Consider the following 20284-nt stretch of genomic DNA (forward strand, 5'->3'; position numbering starts at 1 on the left):
CACTGTCAGAGGGTCAGTACTGAGGGAGTGCCGCACTGTCAGAGGGTCAGTACTGAGGGAGTGCCGCACTGTCAGAGGGTCAGTACTGAGGGAGTGCCGCACTGTCAGAGGGTCAGTACTGAGGGAGTGCCGCACTGTCAGAGGGTCAGTATTGAGGGAGTGCCGCACTGTCAGAGGGTCAGTACTGAGGGAGTGCCGCACTGTCAGAGGGTCAGTACTGAGGGAGTGCCGCACTGTCAGAGGGTCAGTACTGAGGGAGTGCCGCACTGTCAGAGGGTCAGTACTGAGGGAGTGCCGCACTGTCAGAGGGTCAGTGCTGAGGGAGTGCCGCACTGACAGAGGGTCAGTGCTGAGGGAGTGCCGCACTGTCAGAGGGTCAGTACTGAGGGAGTGCCGCACTGTCAGAGGGTCAGTACTGAGGGAGTGCCGCACTGTCAGAGGGTCAGTACTGAGGGAGTGCTGCACTGTCAGAGGGTCAGTACTGAGGGAGTGCCGCACTGTCAGAGGGTCAGTACTGAGGGAGTGCCGCACTGTCAGAGGGTCAGTACTGAGGGAGTGCCGCACTGTCAGAGGGTCAGTACTGAGGGAGTGCCGCACTGTCAGAGGGTCAGTACTGAGGGAGTGCCGCACTGTCAGAGGGTCAGTATTGAGGGAGTGCTGCACTGTCAGAGGGTCAGTACTGAGGGAGTGCCGCACTGTCAGAGGGTCAGTATTGAGGGAGTGCTGCACTGTCAGAGGGTCAGTACTGAGGGAGTGCCGCACTGTCAGAGGGTCAGTACTGAGGGAGTGCCGCACTGTCAGAGGGTCAGTACTGAGGGAGTGCTGCACTGTCAGAGGGTCAGTACTGAGGGAGTGCCGCACTGTCAGAGGGTCAGTATTGAGGGAGTGCTGCACTGTCAGAGGGTCAGTACTGAGGGAGTGCCGCACTGTCAGAGGGTCAGTATTGAGGGAGTGCCGCACTGTCAGAGGGTCAGTATTGAGGGAGTGCCGCACTGTCAGAGGGTCAGTACTGAGGGAGTGCTGCACTGTCAGAGGGTCAGTACTGAGGGAGTGCTGCACTGTCAGAGGGTCAGTACTGAGGGAGTGCCGCACTGTCAGAGGTTCAGTACTGAGGGAGTGCTGCACTGTCAGAGGGATCTTTCTGTGTTTCTCACATTTATCTCCGAGAAGTGGACCCTCCTGGATGCTGCAGGCGCTACCTGAATGTAAGTCGCTCTCTCTCACTCGGATTCGGTTTCCCCCCAGCGGCCGCTTCACTTACCTCAGCCGGTGTGTGTCCCGGGCGGCCTGGCTGGGAGAGGCCGAGGCTCGGGGCCTGCGCTGGGCCGGGGGTCGGGCAGCTCCGGGCGGACACTGAGCGGCTCTCGCGGCGGCTCCGGCGGCGCAGGAAGCGGGGGGCGGGGCCGGGGCGGGGCCACCGGGAGGCGGAGCGGCCCAGCCGGAGCCCGGGGCCTGGGCCTGGCCCGCGGAGCGGGGCCCGGAGGAGGGGCCTGCCGTTCGGGCCTGTCCAGGGGGGAGGTTCCGGGAAGAGGGGCCTGGGGTCCAGGCCTGTCCCGGGGAGAGGGGTGTCGGGGAGAGGGGCCTCGGGCTTGTCCTGGTGAGAGGGGCCTGTGGCCTGTCCCGGGGAGAGGGGTGAGGGGCCTCGGGCCTGTCCTGGTGAGAGGGGCCTGTGGCCTGTCTCGGGGAGAGGGGTGAGGGGCCTCGGGCCTGTCCTGGTGAGAGGGGCCTGTGGCCTGTCTCGGGGTGAGGGGCCTCGGGCCTGTCCTGGTGAGAGGGGCCTGTGGCCTGTCTCGGGGAGAGGGGTGAGGGGCCTCGGGCCTGTCCTGGTGAGAGGGGCCTGTGGCCTGTCTCGGGGAGAGGGGTGAGGGGCCTCGGGCCTGTCCTGGTGAGAGGGGCCTGTGGCCTGTCTCGGGGAGAGGGGTGAGGAGCCTGTGGCCTGTCCCGGGGAGAGGGGTGAGGGGCCTCGGGCCTGTCTCGGGGAGAGGGGTGAGGGGCCTCGGGCCTGTCCTGGTGAGAGGGGCCTGTGGCCTGTCTCGGGGAGAGGGGTGAGGAGCCTCGGGCCTGTCTCGGGGTGAGGGGCCTCGGGCCTGTCTCGGGGAGAGGGGTGAGGGGCCTCGGGCCTGTCCTGGTGAGAGGGGCCTGTGGCCTGTCTCGGGGTGAGGGGCCTCGGGCCTGTCCTGGTGAGAGGGGCCTGTGGCCTGTCTCGGGGAGAGGGGTGAGGAGCCTCGGGCCTGTCTCGGGGAGAGGGGTGAGGGGCCTCGGGCCTGTCCCGGGGAGAGGGGCCTGTGGCCTGTCCCGGGGAGAGGGGCCTCGGGCCTGTCCTGGTGAGAGGGGCCTGTGGCCTGTCTCGGGGTGAGGGGCCTCGGGCCTGTCCTGGGGAGAGGGGCCTGGGGTCCAGGCCTGTCCCGGGGAGAGGGGCCTGGGGTCCAGGCCTGTCCCGGGGAGAGGGGCCTGGGGTCCAGGCCTGTCCCGGGGAGAGGGGCCTGGGGTCCAGGCCTGTCCTGGAGAGACGGGTGTCGGGGAGAAGGGCCTCGGGCCTGTCCTGGTGAGAGGGGCCTGGGGTCCAGGCCTGTCCTGGAGAGACGGGTGTCGGGGAGAAGGGCCTCGGGCCTGTCCTGGTGAGAGGGGCCTGGGGTCCAGGCCTGTCCCAGGGAGAGGGGTGTCGGGGAGAGGGGCCTCGGGCCTGTCCCGGGGAGAGGGGCCTGGGGTCCAGGCCTGTCCCGGGGAGAGGGGCCTGGGGTCCAGGCCTGTCCTGGAGAGACGGGTGTCGGGGAGAAGGGCCTCGGGCCTGTCCTGGTGAGAGGGGCCTGTGGCCTGTCTCGGGGAGAGGGGTGAAGGGCCTCGGGCCTGTCCTGGTGAGAGGGGCCTGTGGCCTGTCTCGGGGAGAGGGGTGAGGAGCCTCGGGCCTGTCTCGGGGAGAGGGGTGAGGGGCCTCGGGCCTGTCCTGGTGAGAGGGGCCTGTGGCCTGTCTCGGGGAGAGGGGTGAGGGGCCTCGGGCCTGTCCTGGTGAGAGGGGCCTGTGGCCTGTCTCGGGGTGAGGGGCCTCGGGCCTGTCCTGGTGAGAGGGGACTTGGGCCTGCCCTGTGGCGAAGGACCCGAGGGCCTCGGGCATGACATGGGGGGGCGCTCAGTGCTTCGGACTGTCCTGGAGCGAGGGCGATGCAATACTAAGGGAGGCAAAATGCTGCTTAAACTCAGCAGTTGGCAGCATCTATGCAGAGGGAAACGGAGTTAACGTTTGATGTCCGCATGACTAGGGCATAGGGCAACACGGAAGCACAAGTGGTTAGCACTGTGGCTTCACAGCGCCAGGGTCCCAGGTTCGATTCCCCGCTGGGTCACTGCCTGTGCGGAGTCTGCACGTTCTCCCTGTGTCTGCGTGGGTTTCCTCCGGGTGCTTCCACAGTCAAAAGACGTGCAGGTTAGGTGGATTGGCCATGATAAATTGTCCTTTGTGACCAAAAAGGTTAGGAGTTATTGGGTTGCGGGGATAGGGTGGAAGTGAGGGCTAATGTGGGTCGGTGCAGACACGATGGGCCGAATGGCCTCCTTCTGCACTGTATTTTCTATGACTCTTCAGAACGAAGAGGGGTAGAAATGTGATGTATTATGTAATTGGAGAGGGGGTGGAGAATGGGGAAAAATAGAAGATGAATAGAACTTTGCACTGAGTGCTGAATTTGGTGCATTTGAGTGCTATAGTGAGAGTTTGGTGACTGAGGGAGTTAGGTGAGGAGGGAGTAAGGTGCTCCTTTCATTTTGTTTCCTACATTTCCGCAAAGAGTGAGAAGAGAGCCAGGAGTTTACAGAGAGTGCAGCTGACTGGGAGCAGAGTCAGAGGGCGGAGATCCTGTTGGTCCACAGGGCAGCTATATTCTGTAAGGTAAGATGGGATGGAGGCTAGGCCAGTTGCATGCTCCTCCTGTAGGATGTGGGTGGTGAGGGATACCACCGGTGTCCCCGCTGACTATACCTGCGGGAAGTGCACCCAACTCGAGCTCCTCAAAAGACCGTGTTAGGGAACTGGAGCTGAAGCTGGATGAACTTCGGATCACCCGGGAGGCAGAGGGGGTGATAGAGAAGAGTTACAGGGAGGTAACCACACCCAAGGTACAGGACAAGAATAGCTGGGTTGCAGTCAGGGGAAAAAAAAAACAACAGGCAGACAGTGCAGGGATTCCTCGTGGCCGTTCCCCTTCAAAACAAGTATACCGGTTTGGATGCTGTTGGGGGGGGGATGACCTACCGGAGGAAGGCCCTAGCGGCCAGGTCTCTGGCACTGAGTATGGCTCTGGGGCTCAGAAGGGAAGGGGGGTGAATAGAAAAGCAATAGTTGTAGGAGATTCAATGGTTAGGGGTATAGATAGGAGATTCTGTGGTCGCGAGCGAGACTCCCGGAAGGTATGTTGCCTCCCGGGTGCCAGGGCCAGGGATGTCTCGGATCGTGTCTTCAGGATCCTTAAGGGGGAGGGGGAGCAGCCAGAAGTCGTGGTGCACATTGGTACCAACGACGTAGGTAGGAAAAGGGGTGTGGAGGTAATAAATGAGTTTAGGGAGTTAGGCTGGAAGTTAAAAGCCAGGACAGACAGAGTTGTCATCTCTGGTTTGTTGCCGGTGCCACGTGATAGCGAGGCTAGGAATAGGGAGAGAGTGCAGCTGAACACGTGGCTGCAGGAATGGTGTAAGAGGGAGGGCTTCAGGTATTTGGATAATTGGAGCGCAATCTGGGGAAGGTGGGACCTGTACAAGCAGGACGGGTTGCATCTGAACTAGAGGGGCACCAATATCCTGGGAGGGAGATTTTCTAGTACTCTTCGGGAGAGTTTAAACTAATTTGGCAGGGGAATGGGAACCGGATTTGTAGTCCAGCAACTAAGGTAGCCGATATTCAGGACGCCAAAGCGCGTAATGAGGCAGTGGGGAAGGGAACACTGACAAAGGAGAGTACTTGCAGGCACGGAGATGGGTTGAAGTGTGCATACTTCAACGCAAGAAGCATTCAATAAGATTAGGGAGGGTGGTAAAAGAGGTGGGGGGGGGTGGCATTGTTAATTACAGATAGTATAACAGCTGCAGAAAGGCAGTTTGAGTATCAGCCTACTGAGGTAGTATGGGTTGAAGTCAGAAATAGGAAAGGAGCAGTCACCTTGTTAGGAGTTTTCTATAGGCCCCCCAATAGTAGCAGAGATGTGGAGGAACAGATTGGGAAACAGATTTTGGAAAGGTGCAGAAGTCACCGGGTAGTAGTCATGGGTGACTTTAACTTACCAAACATTGAGTGGAAACTCTTTAGATCAAATAGTTTGGATGGGGTGGTGTTTGTGCAGTGTGTCCAGGAAGCTTTTCTAACACAGTATGTAGATTGTCCGACCAGAGGAGGGGCAATATTGGATTTAGTACTTGGTAATGAACCAGGGCAAGTGATAGATTTGTTAGTGGGGGAGCATTTTGGAGATAGTGACCACAATTCTGTGACTTTCACTTTAGTAATGGAGAGGGATAGGTACGTGCAACAGGGCAAGGTTTACAATTGGGGGAAGGGTAAATACGATGCTGTCAGACAAGAATTGAAGTGCATAATTTGGGAACATAGGCTGTCAGGGAAGGACACAAGTGAAATGTGGAACTTGTTCAAGGAACAGGTACTACGTGTCCTTGATATGTATGTCCCTGTCAGGCAGGGAAGAGATGGTCGAGTGAGGGAACCATGGTTGACAAGAGAGGTTGAGTGTCTTGTTAAGAGGAAAAAGGAGACTTGTGTAAGGCTGAGGAAACAAGGTTCAGACAGGGCATAGGAGGGATACAAGATAGCCAGGAGGGAACTGAAGAAAGGGATTTGGAGAGCTAAGAGAGGGCATGAACAATCTTTGGCGGGTAGGATCAAGGAAAACCCCAAGGCCTTTTACACATATGTGAGAAATATGAGAATGACTAGAGCGAGGGTAGGTCCGATCAAGGACAGTAGCGGGAGATTGTGTATTGAGTCTGAAGAGATAGGAGAGGTCTTGAACGAGTCCTTTCCTTCTGTATTTACAAATGAGAGGGGCGATATTGTTGGAGAGGACAGTGTGAAACAGACTGGTAAGCTCGAGGAAATACTTGTTAGGAAGGAAGATGTGTTGGGCATTTTGAAAAACCTGAGGATAGACAAGTCCCCCGGGCCTGACTGGATATATCCAAGGATTCTATGGGAAGCAAGAGATGAAATTGCAGAGCCGTTGGCAATGATCTTTTCGTCCTCACTTGAGTTCTGGGTCCTCTGCTGTTTGTGATTTTCATTAATGACTTGGATGAGGGAGTTGAAGGGTGGGTCAGTAAATTTGCAGACGATACGAAGATTGGTGGAGTTGTGGATAGTAAGGAGGGCTGTTGTCGGCTGCAAAGAGACATAGATAGGATGCAGAGCTGGGCTGAGAAGTGGCAGATGGAGTTTAACCCTGAAAAGTGTGAGGTTGTCCATTTTGGAAGGACAAACATGAATGCGGAATACAGGGTTAACGGTAGAGTTCTTGGCAATGTGGAGGAGCAGAGAGATCTTGGGGTCTATGTTCATACATCTTTGAAAGTTGCCACTCAAGTGGATAGAGCTGTGAAGAAGGCCTATGGTGTGCTCGCGTTCATTAACAGAGGGATTGAATTTAAGAGCCGTGAGGTGATGATGCAGCTGTACAAAACTTTGGTAAGGCCACATTTGGAGTACTGTGTACAGTTCTGGTCGCCTCATTTTAGGAAGGATGTGGAAGCTTTGGAAAAGGTGCAAAGAAGATTTACCAGGATGTTGCCTGGAATGGAGAGTAGGTCTTACGAGGAAAGGTTGAGGGTGCTAGGCCTTTCCTCATTAGAACGGAGAAGGATGAGGGGTGACTTGATAGAGGTTTATAAGATGATCAGGGGAATAGATAGAGTAGACAGTCAGAGACATTTTCCCCGCGTGGAACAAACCATTACAAGGGGACATAAATTTAAGGTGAAAGGTGGAAGATATAGGAGGGATATCAGAGGTAGGTTCTTTACCCAGAGAGTAGTGGGGGCATGGAATGCACTGCCTGTGGAAGTAGTTGAATCGGAAACATTAGGGACCTTCAAGCAGCTATTGGATAGGTACATGGATTACGGTAAAATGATATAGTGTAGATTTATTTGTTTTTAAGGGCAGCACGGTCGCATTGTGGATAGCACAATTGCTTCACAGCTCCAGGGTCCCAGATTCGATTCCGGCTTAGATCACTGTCTGTGCGGAGTCTGCACGTCCTCCCCGTGTCTGCGTGGGTTTCCTCCGGGTGCTCCGGTTTCCTCCCACAGTCCAAAGATGTGCAGGGTAGGTGGATTGGCCATGATAAATTGCCCTTAGTGTCCAGAATTGCCCTTGGTGTTGGGTGGAGGTGTTGAGTTTGGGTCGGGTGCTCTTTCCAAGAGCCGGTGCAGACTCAGGGGGCCTAATGGCCTCCTTCTGCACTGTAAATTCAATGATAATCTATGATTAATCTAGGACAAAGGTTCGGCACAACATCGTGGGCCGAAGGGCCTGTTCTGTGCTGTATTTTCTATGTTCTATGTACTTCCCCTTATTTTGAGGCTATGCCCCCTAGTTCTGCTTTCACCCGCCAGTGGAAACAACCTGCCCGCATCTATCCTATCTATTCCCTTCATAATTTTATATGTAAAATCTTAGCAACCACCAATTCAAATACAACCCCCAAAGAATACAACACTCTTCAGTAATCCTCAAACTTTCCTTTTAACATCCATAAGACAAAAACCCTTTTTACAGAAGCACATCAGGTTTAAATTCTCTACTGAGAGTATTTATCACTCTGAATTCACCAAATGATCTAGAGATAGTCTTTAGATGGCAGAGAGATCAAAATTACCCCTTTGGCTGGCTGCAGCTCCAACACTAAAACAAAACTAAAAAACACAGACACACCCAAGCTTTTCCTCAAAGCGAAACTTAAAAGGCAGAGCCAGAGCTCAGCTCCACCCACACTCTGACATCACTGCAGCCACTTGAGCAGACAAACATTTCTTAAAGTGGGGCAGCACGGTGGCGCAGTGAGTTAGCCCTGCAGCCTAATGGCGCCGAGGTCCCAGGTTCGAGCTCGGCTCTGGGTCACTGTCTGTGTGGAGTTTGCACATTCTCCCCGTGTTTGCGAGGGTTTCGCCCCCACAAACTCAAAGATGTGCAGGGTAGGTGGATTGGCCACACTAAATTGTCCCTTAATTGAAAAAAATGAATTGGGTACTCTAAATTTAAAAGATAACATTTCTTAAAGTGACATTCTCATGACACCATGGAGAAAGGAACAAGGAAATACAGACTTCTCAAGCTCCCGGGTAATTCAGAAAGCAAAGGCTTGAACATATTCCTTTTGTTTGCAGACAGTGGGTACCTGCATGTGAATGGGCATGTCATTCTACCCAGTAAAAATGAGCCACGTTCCAAGCAGATTATCTTAAAGTAGTTATTAGTGCACTCAGGGATGTTCAATAAGTGCCGCCCAATCACGGATTAAGTCCTAACATTAGATTTTTGGGGGTTTGCAAGCATGGGTTGGTTGAGTGCAGCATGTACTCTGCCTGTTCTGAACAGCAGAAATACATGTGACAATAATGAATCAAATAAATCAAATCAAAGGGCCAGGCCCTTCGACCCTCCAGGCCTGTACCGGCCATAATACCAATCTCTGCCAAAAACCCTCAGCATTTCCTTGTGCCGTATCCCTCTATACCCGTCCTATCCATGTGTTTGTCAAGATGCCTTTTGAACGTCGTTAATGTATCTGTTTCCACAACCTCCCCTGGCAACGCGTTCCAGGCACTCACCACCCTCTGCGTAAAAAACCTGCCTCGCACATCTCCTCTAAACTTTGCCCCACGGACATCAAACCTCTGCCCCCTGGTGACTGACCCCTCCACCCTGGGAAAGAGTGCCTGCCCATCCAATCTATCCATGTCCCTCATAATCTTGTAGACGTCTATCAGGTCACCCCTCAACCTCCGTCTTTCTAATGAAAACTGTCCAAGTCTATTCAGCCTCGCCGCATGGCTAACACCCTCCAGACCAGGCAACATCCTGGTAAATCTCCTCTGCACCCTCTCCAAAGCCTCCACATCCTTCTGGTAGTGTGGCAACCAGAATTGTGCACAATATTCCCAAGTGCGGCCTTACCAAGGTTCTATACAACTGTCGCAGGACTTGCCAGTTTTTATACTTGATGCCCCGTCCAATGAAGGCAAGCATTCCGTATGCTTTCTTGACTACCTTGTCCACTTGTGTTGCCACCTTCAAAGATCTGTGGACCTGCACGCCCAGATCTCTCTGACTTTCTATATTCCTAGTGTTTTGCCATTTACGGTATATTTCCCCTCTATGTTAGACCTACCAAAATACATTACTTCACATTTGTCCGGATTAAACTCCTATTTGCCTTTTTTCTGCCCAAGTCTCCAACCTAAGCATGTCCTGCTGTATCTTCCAACAAGCCTCAACACTATCTGCCACTCCACCAACCTTGGTGACATCTGCGAACTTACTAATCAGACCAGCTACATTTTCCTCCAAATCATTTATGTACACTACAAACAACAGAGGCCCCAGCACCGATCCCTGTGGAACAACCAGAGCGATGGAGGAACAGATTGGGCGGCAGATCTTGGAAAGGTGAAGAAGTAACAGAGTTGTTGTCATGGGTGACTTCAACTTCCCTAATATTGACTGAAACCTCCTTAGTGCAAATGGTTTGGATGGAGCAGATTTTGTCAGGTGTCCCGTGTGTGCGTGGGTTTCCTCCGGGTGCTCCAGTTTCCTCCCACAGTTCAAAGATGTGCAGGTTAGGTGGATTGCCCATGATAAATTGCCCTTAGTGTCCAAAATTGCCCTTAGTGTTGGGTGGAGGTGTTGACCTTGGGTAGGGTGCTCTTTCCAAGAGCCTGTGCAGACTCAATGGGCCGAATGGCCTCCTTTTGCACTGTAAATTCAATGATAATCTATGATTAATCTAGGACAAACGTTCGGCACAACATCGTGGGCCGAAGGGCCTGTTCTGTGCAGTATTTTTCTATGTTCTATGGACAGGCAGGATTCCTGACTCAATAGGTAGATAAGCCGATTAGGGGGGTGGCCATATTGGACTTGGTCCTTGGCAACGAACCAGGCCAGGTGTCAGATGTCTCGGTGGGAGAGCATTTCGGTGATAGTGACCACAACTCCTTGACCTTTACCATAGTCATGGAGAGGGATAGGAACACACAGTATGGGAAGGTATTTCATTGGGGATGGGAAAATTATACTGTTATTAGACAGGAGCTGAGGAGCATAAAGTGGGAACAATTATTCTTGGGAAATGCACAACAGTAATGTGGGGATTGTTTAAGGAGCACTTGCTGCGAGTGCTGGATAGTTTTGTCCCACTGAGACAAGGAAGGAATGGTAAGGTGAAGGAGCCTTGGATGACAAGAGAAGTGGAGCTTCTAGTCAAGAGGAAGAAGGAAGTTTATGTACGGTTGAGGAAACGAGGATCTGACTCGGCTCTAGAGGGTTACAAGTAGCCAGGAAGGAACTCAAAAATGGACGGAGGAGAGCTAGAAGGGGGCATGAAAAAGCCCTGGCGGGAAGGATTAGGGAAAACCCCAAGGCGTTCTACACTTGTGTGAGAAATAAGAGTATGATCAGAGTGAGAGTAGGGCCAATCAGGGATAGTGGAGGGAATTTGTGCCTAGAGTCTGAGGAGATGGGAGAGGCCCTAAATGAATATTTTGCTTCAGTATTCACTAGAGAGAGGGACCTTGTTGCCCATGAGAACAGTGTGAACCAGGTTAATAGACTCGAACGGGTTGATATTAAGAAGGAGGATGTGCTGGAAATTTTGAAAAGCATCAGGATAGATAAGTCCCCTGGGCCTGACGGGATATACCCAAGGTTACTACGGGAAGCGAGGGAGGAGATTGCTGCGCCGTTGGCGATGACCTTTGCGTCCTCACTCTCCACTGGAGTCGTACCGGATGATTGGAGGGAGGCGAATGTTGTTCCTCATTCAAGAAAGGGAATAGGGAAATCCCTGGGAATTACAGACCAGACAGTCTTACGTCTGTGGTGAGCAAAATACTGGAAGGGATTCTGAGAGATAGGATTTACGATGATTTCGAAAAACATAGTTTGATTAAAGACAGTCAACATGGCTTTGTGAGGGGCAGGTCATGCCTCACAAGCCTCATTGAATTCTTTGAGGATGTGATGAGACACATTGATGAAGGTTGGGCAGTGGATGTGTATATGGATTTCAGTTGGGCATTTGATAAGGTTCCCCGTGGTAGGCTCATTAAGAAAGTTAGGGGGCATGGGGTACTAGAAAATTTGGCTGTCTGGATACAGAATTGAGGCCAAAAGAAGACAGCGAGTGGTAGTGGATGGAAATTACTCTGCCTGGAAGTTGGTGACCAGTGGTGTCCCGCAAGGATCTGTTCTGGGACCTCTGCTCTTTGTGGTTTTTATAAATGACTTGGATGAGGAAGTGGAAGGGTGGGTTCGTAAGTTTGCCGATGCCACAAAAGTTGGTGGAGTTGTAGATAGTGTTGAGGGTTGTTGCAAGTTTCAACAGGACATTGACAGGATGCAGAGCTGGGCTGAGAAGTGGCAGATGGAGTTCAACCTAGATAAATGTGAAGTGATTCATTTTGGAAGGTCAAATTTGAATGCTGAATACAGGGTTAAAGGCAGGATTCTTGGAAGTGTGGAGGAACAGAGGGATCTTGGGGTCCACGTACATAGATCCCTCAAAGTTGCCACGCAGGTTGATAGGGTTGTAAGAAGGCGCATGGTGTGTTCGCTTTCATTAACAGGGGGATTGAGTTTAAGAGCCGTGAGGTTTTGCTGCAGCTTTATAAAACCCTGGTTAGATCACACTTGGAATATTGTGTCCAGTTCTGGTCGTCTCATTATAGGAAGGATGTGGATGCTTTGGAGAGGGTGCAGAGGAGATTTACCAGGATGCTGCCTGGACTGGAGGGTATGTCTTATGAAGAAAGGTCGAGGGAGCGAGGGCTTTTCTCACTGGAGCGAAGAAGGCAGAGAGGTAACTTGATAGAGGTGTACAAGGTGATGAGAGGCATGGATAGAGCGGATAGCCAGAGACTTTTCCCCAGGGTGGAAATGGCTGTCACAAGGGGATATAATTTGAAGGTGATTGGAGGAAGGTATAGGGGAGATGTCAGAGGTAGATCTTTACACAGAGAGTGGTGGGTGTGTGGAATGCACTGCCAGCAGAGGTGGTGGAGTCAGAGTCATTAGGGACATTTAAGCGACTCTTGGACAGGCACATGGACAGCAGTAAATTGAAGGGGTGTAGGTTAGGTTGATCTTAGATTAGGATGAATGATCGGCACAACATTGTGGGCTGAAGGGCCTGTACTGTGTTGTACTGTTCTATGTTCTAACCTTCCATTCAGAAAAACACCCTTCTGCTGCTACTCTTTACCTACTGTGACCGAGCCAGTTCTGTATCCATCTTAACACCTCACCTCTGATCCCGTGTGACTTCACCTTTTGTACCAGTCTGCCATGAGGCACCTTGTCAAAGGCTTTACTGAAGTCCATGTAAACAACATTCCCCACCCTCTCCATATCAATCATCTTTGTCACCTCCTCAAAAAACTCAATCAAGCATGACCTCCCCTTCACAAAACCGTGCTGTCTATCGCTAACGAGTCCATTTGTTTCCAAATGGGTATAAATCCTGTCCCTGAGAATCCTCTCCAATAATTTACCTGCTACCGACATGAGGCTCACCGGCCTATAGTTTCCAGAATTATCCCGGCTACCTTTAAAACAGCGGTGCCACGTTAGCTATTCTCCAGTCCTCTGGGATCTCACCTGTAGCCAATGAGGATACAAAGATGTCAGTCAAGGTACCAGCAATTTCCTCCCTTGCTTCCCTCAGTATTCTGGGATAAATCCCACCCGGCCCAGGAGACTTATCTACCTTAATATCTTTTAAAAGACCCAATTCCTCCTTTTCGATGTTAACATGATTTAGACTGTCCGCGCAACCTACCCAAGAATCATCGTCCACAAAGTCCCTTTCTTTAGTGAACACTGATGCAAAGTACTCATTTAGTACCTCGCCCATTTCCTCTGACTCAACACATAGATTCCCCCCCTCTGTCCTTAAGTGGCCCAATCCTTTCCCTGGCCACCCTCTTGCTTTTCACATATGAATAAAAAGCTTTGGAATTCACCTTAATCCTACTTGCCAAGGACTTTTCATGACCCCTCCTTGCCCTCCTAATTTCCCGCTTCAGTACCTTCCTACTTTCTTTATTCTCCTCAAGGGTTTCGACTGGCCCCCACCCTTCTAGACCGTACAAAAGCCTCCTTTTTCTTTTTGACGAGGTTCACAATATCCCTCGTTATCCAAGGCTCCCTAAACTTCCCATACTTATCCTTCATTCTCTCAGGAACGTGACTTTCCTGAATCCTAATCAACTGTCGCTTGAAAGACTCCCACATGTCCAATGTTGATTTACCCTCCAACAGCCACACCCAATCCGAATTCTTCAATTCCTGTCTAATGTTATCGTAATTTGCCTTTCCCCAGTTTGACACCTTAACGCGAGGGTTACCCTCTTCCCTGTCCAAAAATACCCTAAAACTTACGGAATTGTGGCCACGACTCCCAAAATGTTCCCCTACTGAAACCTCAACCACCTGCCCAGGCTCATTCCCCATTGCCAGGTCCAGTACTGCCGCTTCCCTCGTTGGACCATCCACGTATTGCATCAAGAAGGCTTCCTGGATGCACCTTACAAATTCTGCCCCATCCAAACCCCCAGCACTGAGTGAGTCCCAGTCAATATCGGGGAAATTAAAATCCCCGACCACAACAACCCTGTTACTTTTGCACCTATCCAAAATCTCTACCTATCTGCTCCTCTATCTCTCGCTGGCAGTTGGGGGCCTGTAATAAACCCCCAACATTGTGATTGCCCCCTTCCTGTTCCTGAGCTCTACCCAGATTGCCTCATTGTGTGAGCCCTCCGAGGTGTCCTCCCACAGTCCGGCTATAATATTCTCCTTAACCAGTAATGCTACTCCCCCACCCCTTTTACATCCCCCTTGATCTCTCCCGAAGCATCTATATCCTCCAACGTTCAGCTGCCAATCCTACCCTTCCTTTAACCATGTCTCTGTGATGGCCACAATATCATAATTCCAAGTACTAAAGTCCATCTGCCTTACCTGCTATTTTTCTGGCAATGAAACAAATACACTTCAAACCACTGCGTTTGAGCAGACAGGGTGATGTTGTTCTCTTATTTTTGTTCTTTATTTCCCCTTCAGTTATTACACCTTCTAAGTTAATGCTCTGGTTCCCGCCCCCCTGCCAAACTTGTTAAAATCTTCCCGAGTGATTCTAGCAAACCTCCCAGCCAAGATATCGGTGCCCCTCCAGTTTAGATGCAACCCGTCCTTCTTGTACAGGTCCCATCTGTCCCGGAAGACCCCGGTGGTCCAGAAATCTGAAACCCTCCCTCCTACACCACCAGTTTAGCCACGTGTTTAGCTGCTCTATCCTCCTATTTCTGGCCTGACTGACACGTGCCACAGAGAGTAATCCTGAGATTACAACCCTAGCTTATTGCCTAACTCCCTGCACTCCTTCTGCAGGACATCATCACTCTTCCTGCCTATGTTGTTATGCACCTAAGCACCTGACATCACACAAGCATTGAAATCCAGACACAACATTGCTCAATTTAGTAAACAGAATGCCTTTTGAATTGATTACAATCATCGATTGTCATAAAAACCCATCTGATTCAGAAATGGCCTTTGGCGAAGGAAATCGGCAGCCCTTACCTGGTGTGGTCCACATGTGACTCCAGACCCACAGCAATGTGGTTGATTCTGGAATGCCCTCTGGAATGGCCGAGCGAGACACTCCGTTGTATCAAACAGCTACAAACTCTAAAATGAATGAAACCGGATGAATCAGCTGGCATTGACCTCGGTACTGGAACCGAAAACAGCAGAACCAGCCCGGTCAAAGCAACAAAGTCCATACGAACATCTGCAGACCTGTGCCAAAACAGAGAGAGCAGCTCGACAGCCGAGATAGTCACGCTCACGGAATCACACCCAACAGATATTGTCGCTGGACAGATCCATCAGACGTGGCACGGGACATTGGAATACCGTCGGGAAGGAGTTTCTCCAGAAGCCCTCAAAGATGCCGGACCCCAGAAAGTCTCATGGCTTAAGGTCAAACACGGGGAAGGAAGCCCCCTGCTTCGTAACACTGAGGGTGGCAAGGGCACAGACTGTACTCTGGGAGTCCATCACAAAGAGTGGCTCGGTAGTACCACCACAGAGCCTAAAGGACACGGCTGCTAGTCTGGGTCAGGTGAGGAAACAAACAAGAGGCAACAACATACTTGACCTCATCCTCACCTTATCTGCCAGCTGTAAATGCCTCTGTCCATGGCACAACGCACAGTCCTTGTGGAGACAAAGTCCCAGCTTCACATTAAGGATAGCCTCCATCGAGTTGTGTGGCACAATCACTGTGCTAAATGGGATAGACTTCGAACAAATCTAGCAGCTGAAAACTGGGCACCCTCAGACAGTTCTGACCCTCTGATAATGCAGCACTCAGTACTGACCCTCTGACAGTGCGGCACTCCCTCAGCACTAACCCTCTGACAGTGCAGCGCTCCCTCAGTACTGACCCTCTGACAGTGCAGCACACCCTCAGTACTGACCCTCTGACAGTGCAGCACTCCCTCAGTACTGACCCTCTGACAGTGCAGCACTCCCTGAGTACTGACCCTCTGACAGTGCAGCACACCCTCAGTACTGACCCTCTGACAGTGCAGCACTCCCTCAGTACTAACCCTCTGACAGTGCAGCACACCCTCAGTACTGACCCTCTGACAGTGCAGCACTCCCTCAGTACTGACCCTCTGACAGTGCAGCACTTCCTCAGTACCGACCCTCTGACAGTGCGGCACTCCCTCAGCACCAACCCTCTGACAGTGCAGCACTCCCTCAGTACTGACCCTCTGACAGTGCAGCACTCCCTCAGTACCGACCCTCTGACAGTGCGGCACTCCCTCAGCACTAACCCTCTGACAGTGCAGCACTCCCTCAGTACCGACCCTCTGACAGTGCGGCACTCCCTCAGCACCAACCCTCTGACAGTGCAGCACTCCCTCAGTACTGACCCTCTGACAGTGCAGCACTCCCTCAGTACTGACACTCTGACAGTGCGGCACTCCCTCAGCACTAACCCTCTGACAGTGCAGCACTCCCTCAGTACTGACCCTCTGACAGTGCAGCACACCCTCAGTACTGACCCTCTGACAGTGCAGCACTCCCTCAGTACTGACCCTCTGACAGGGCAGCACTCCCTCAGTACTGACCCTCTGATAATGCAGCACTAACCCTCTGACAGTGCAGCATTCCCTCAGTACTGACCCTCTGACAGTGCAGCACTCCCTCAGTACCGACCCTCGGACAGTGCAGCACACCCTCAGTACTGACCCTCTGACAGTGCAGCGCTCCCTCAGTACTGAGCCTCTGACAGGCACTCCCTCAGTACTGACCCTCTGACAGTGCAGCACTCCCTCAGTACTGACCCTCTGACAGTGCAGCACTCCCTCAGTACTGAGCCTCTGACAGGCACTCCCTCAGTACTGACCCTCTGACAGTGCAGCACACCCTCAGTACTGACCCTCTGACAGTGCAGCACTCCCTCAGTACCGACCCTCGGACAGTGCAGCACACCCTCAGTACTGACCCTCTGACAGTGCAGCGCTCCCTCAGTACTGAGCCTCTGACAGGCACTCCCTCAGTACTGACCCTCTGACAGTGCAGCACTCCCTCAGTACTGACCCTCTGACAGGGCAGCACACCCTCAGTACTGACCCTCTGACAGGGCAGCACTCAGCACTAACCCTCTGACAGTACAGCACACCCTCAGGACTGACCTTCTGACAGTGCAGCACTCCCTCAGTACTGACCCTCTGACAGTGCAGCACTCCCTCAGTACTGACCCTCTGACAGTGCAGCACTCCCTCAGTACTGACCTTCTGACAGTGCAGCACTCCCTCAGGACTGACCTTCTGACAGTGCAGCACTCCCTCAGCACTAACCCTCTGACAGTGCAGCACACCCTCAGGACTGACCTTCTGACAGTGCAGCACTCCCTCAGTACTGACCCTCTGACAGGACAGCAGTCCCTCAGCACTGACCCTCTGACAGTGCAGCACTCCCTCAGTACTGACCCTCTGACAGTGCAGCACTCCCTCAGAACTGACCCTCTGACAGTGCAGCACTCCCTCAGCACTAACCCTCTGACAGTGCAGCACTGCCTCAGTACTGACCCTCTGACAGTGCAGCACTCCCTCAGTACTGACCCTCTGACAGTGCAGCACTCCCTCAGAACTGACCCACTGACAGTGCAGCACTCCCTCAGCACTAACCCTCTGACAGTGCAGCACTCCCTCAGTACTGACCCTCTGACAGTGCAGCACTCCCTCAGTACTGTCCCTCTGGCAGTGCAGCACTCCCTCAGTACTGACCCTCTGGCAGTGCAGCACTCCCCCAGCACTGACCCTCTGACAGTGCAGCACTCCCTCAGTACTGACCCTCTGATAGTGCAGCACTCCCTCAGTACTGACCCTCTGACAGTGCAGCATTCCCTCAGCACTGACCCTCTGACAGTGCAGCACTCCCTCAGCACTGACCCTCTGACAGTGCAGCACTCTCTCAGCACTGACCCTCTGACAGTGCAGCACTCCCTCAGCACTAACCCTCAGACAGTGCAGCACTCCCTCAGTACTGACCCTCTGACAGTGCAGCACTCCCTCAGTACTGACCCTCTGACAGTGCAGCACTCCCTCAGAACTGACCCTCTGGCAGTGCAGCACTCCCTCAGTACTGACCCTCTGACAGTGCAGCACTCCCTCAGTACTGACCCTCTGACAATGCAGCACTCCCTCAGTACTGACTCTCTGACAGTGCGGCACTTCCTCAGCACTGACCCTCTGACAGTGCGGCACTCCCTCAGTACTGACCCTCTGACAGTGCTGCACTCCCTCAGTACTGACCCTCTGATGGTGCGGCACTCCCTCAGTACTGACCCTCTGACGGTGCGGCACTCCCTCAGCACTAACCCTCTGACAGTGCAACACTCCCTCAGCACTAACCCTCTGAAAGTGCAGCACTCCCTCAGTACTGACCCTCTGACAGTGCAGCACTCCCTCAGAACTGACCCTCTGACAGTGCGGCACTCCCTCAGTACTGACCCTCTGACAGTGCGGCACTCCCTCAGCACTAACCCTCTGGCAGTGCAGCACTCCCTCAGTACTGACCCTCTGACAGTGCAGCACTCCCTCAGCACTCACCCTCTGACAGTGCGGCACTCCCTCAGTACTGACCCTCTGACAGTGCTGCACTCCCTCAGTACTGACCCTCTGACGGTGCGGCACTCCCTCAGTACCGAACCTCTGACAGTGCGGCACTCCCTCAGCACTGACCCTCTGACAGTGCGGCACCCTCACTACTGACCCTCTGAAAGTGCAGCAGTCCCTCAGTTCTGACCCTATGACAGTGCGGCACTCCCTCAGTACTGACCCTCTGACAGTGCAGCACTCCCTCAGTTTTGACCCTCTGACAGTGCTGCACTCCCTCAGTACTGACCCTCTGACGGTGCGGCACTCCCTCAGTACTGACACTCGGACAGTGCGGCACTCCCTCAGTACTGACCCTCTGACAGTGCAGCACTCCCTCAGAACTGACCCTCTGGCAGTGCAGCACTCCCTCAGTACTGACCCTCTGACAGTGCAGCACTCCTTCAGTACTGACCCTCTGACAGTGCAGCACTCCTTCAGTACTGACTCTCTGACAGTGCGGCACTCCCTCAGCAATGACCCTCTGATAGTGCGGCACTCCCTCAGCACAAACCCTCTGACAGTGCAGCACTCCCTCAGCACTAACCCTCTGACAGTGCAGCACTCCCTCAGTACTGACCCTCTGACAGTGCAGCACTCCCTCAGAACTGACCCTCTGACAGTGCGGCACTCCCTCAGTACTGACCCTCTGACAGTGCGGCACTCCCTCAGCACTAACCCTCTGGCAGTGCAGCACTCCCTCAGTACTGACCCTCTGACAGTGCAGCACTCCCTCAGCACTCACCCTCTGACAGTGCGGCACTCCCTCAGTACTGACCCTCTGACAGTGCTGCACTCCCTCAGTACTGACCCTCTGACGGTGCGGCACTCCCTCAGTACAGACCCTCTGACAGGGCAGCACTCCCTCAGTTCAGACCCTATGACAGTGCGGCACTCCCTCAGCACTAACCCTCTGACGGTGCGGCACTCCCTCAGTACTGACCCTCGGACAGTGCGGCACTCACTCAGTACTGACCCTCTGACAGTGCAGCACTCCCTCAGTACTGACCCTCTGACAGAACAGCACTCCCTCAGTACTGACCCTCTGACAGTGCGGCACTCCCTCAGTACTGAACCTCTGACAGTGCGGCACTCCCTCAGTACTGACCCTCTGACAGTACGGCACTCCCTCAGTATTGACCCTCTGACAGTGCAGCACTCCCTCAGTACTGACCCTCTGACAGGGCAGCACTCTCTCAGTACTGACCCTCTGACAGTGCAGCACTCCCTCAGTACTAACCCTCTGACAGTGCAGCACACCCTCAGTACTGACCCTCTGACAGTGCAGCACTCCCTCAGTACTGACCCTCTGACAGTGCAGCACTCCCTCAGTACTGACCCTCTGACAGTGCAGCACACCCTCAGTACTGACCCTCTGACAGTGCAGCACTCCCTCAGTACTAACCCTCTGACAGTGCAGCACACCCTCAGTACTGACCCTCTGACAGTGCAGCACTCCCTCAGTACTGACCCTCTGACAGTGCAGCACTCCCTCAGTACCGACCCTCTGACAGTGCGGCACTCCCTCAACTCTAACCCTCTGACAGTGCAGCACTCCCTCAGTACCGACCCTCTGACAGTGCGGCACTCCCTCAGCACCATCCCTCTGACAGTGCAGCACTCCCTCAGTACTGACCCTCTGACAGTGCAGCACTCCCTCAGTACTAACCCTCTGACAGTGCAGCACACCCTCAGCACCATCCCTCTGACAGTGCAGCACTCCCTCAGTACTGACACTCTGACAGCGCGGCACTCCCTCAGCACTAACCCTCTGACAGTGCAGCACTCCCTCAGTACTGACCCTCTGACAGTGCAGCACTCCCTCAGTACTGACCCT

The 20284-nt window shown here is 53.3% G+C and overlaps 2 protein-coding genes across 2 annotated transcripts in view; one reads left to right on the top strand and one right to left on the bottom strand.

Moving 5' to 3' along the window:
* ankrd50l (ankyrin repeat domain 50-like) overlaps positions 1-1386 on the bottom strand; it is a 213948-nt gene extending 212562 nt beyond the window's left edge. Inside the window, exon 1 of the mRNA XM_072477553.1 lies at positions 1262-1386. The gene's annotated coding sequence lies outside the window, so the exon portion shown is untranslated. The remainder of the gene's footprint in view (positions 1-1261) is intronic.
* Positions 1387-13866: 12480 nt separating this feature from the next.
* selenoj (selenoprotein J) overlaps positions 13867-20284 on the top strand; it is a 148646-nt gene continuing 142228 nt past the window's right edge. The window contains 1 exon segment of the mRNA XM_072477554.1: positions 13867-15398. Within this exon segment, the coding sequence (XP_072333655.1) occupies positions 15225-15398 (174 nt within the window). The 5' untranslated portion in view covers positions 13867-15224.

This window comes from Scyliorhinus torazame, chromosome 15, assembly GCF_047496885.1.
Source record: "Scyliorhinus torazame isolate Kashiwa2021f chromosome 15, sScyTor2.1, whole genome shotgun sequence".
In the NCBI taxonomy this organism is placed as follows: domain Eukaryota; kingdom Metazoa; phylum Chordata; class Chondrichthyes; order Carcharhiniformes; family Scyliorhinidae; genus Scyliorhinus; species Scyliorhinus torazame.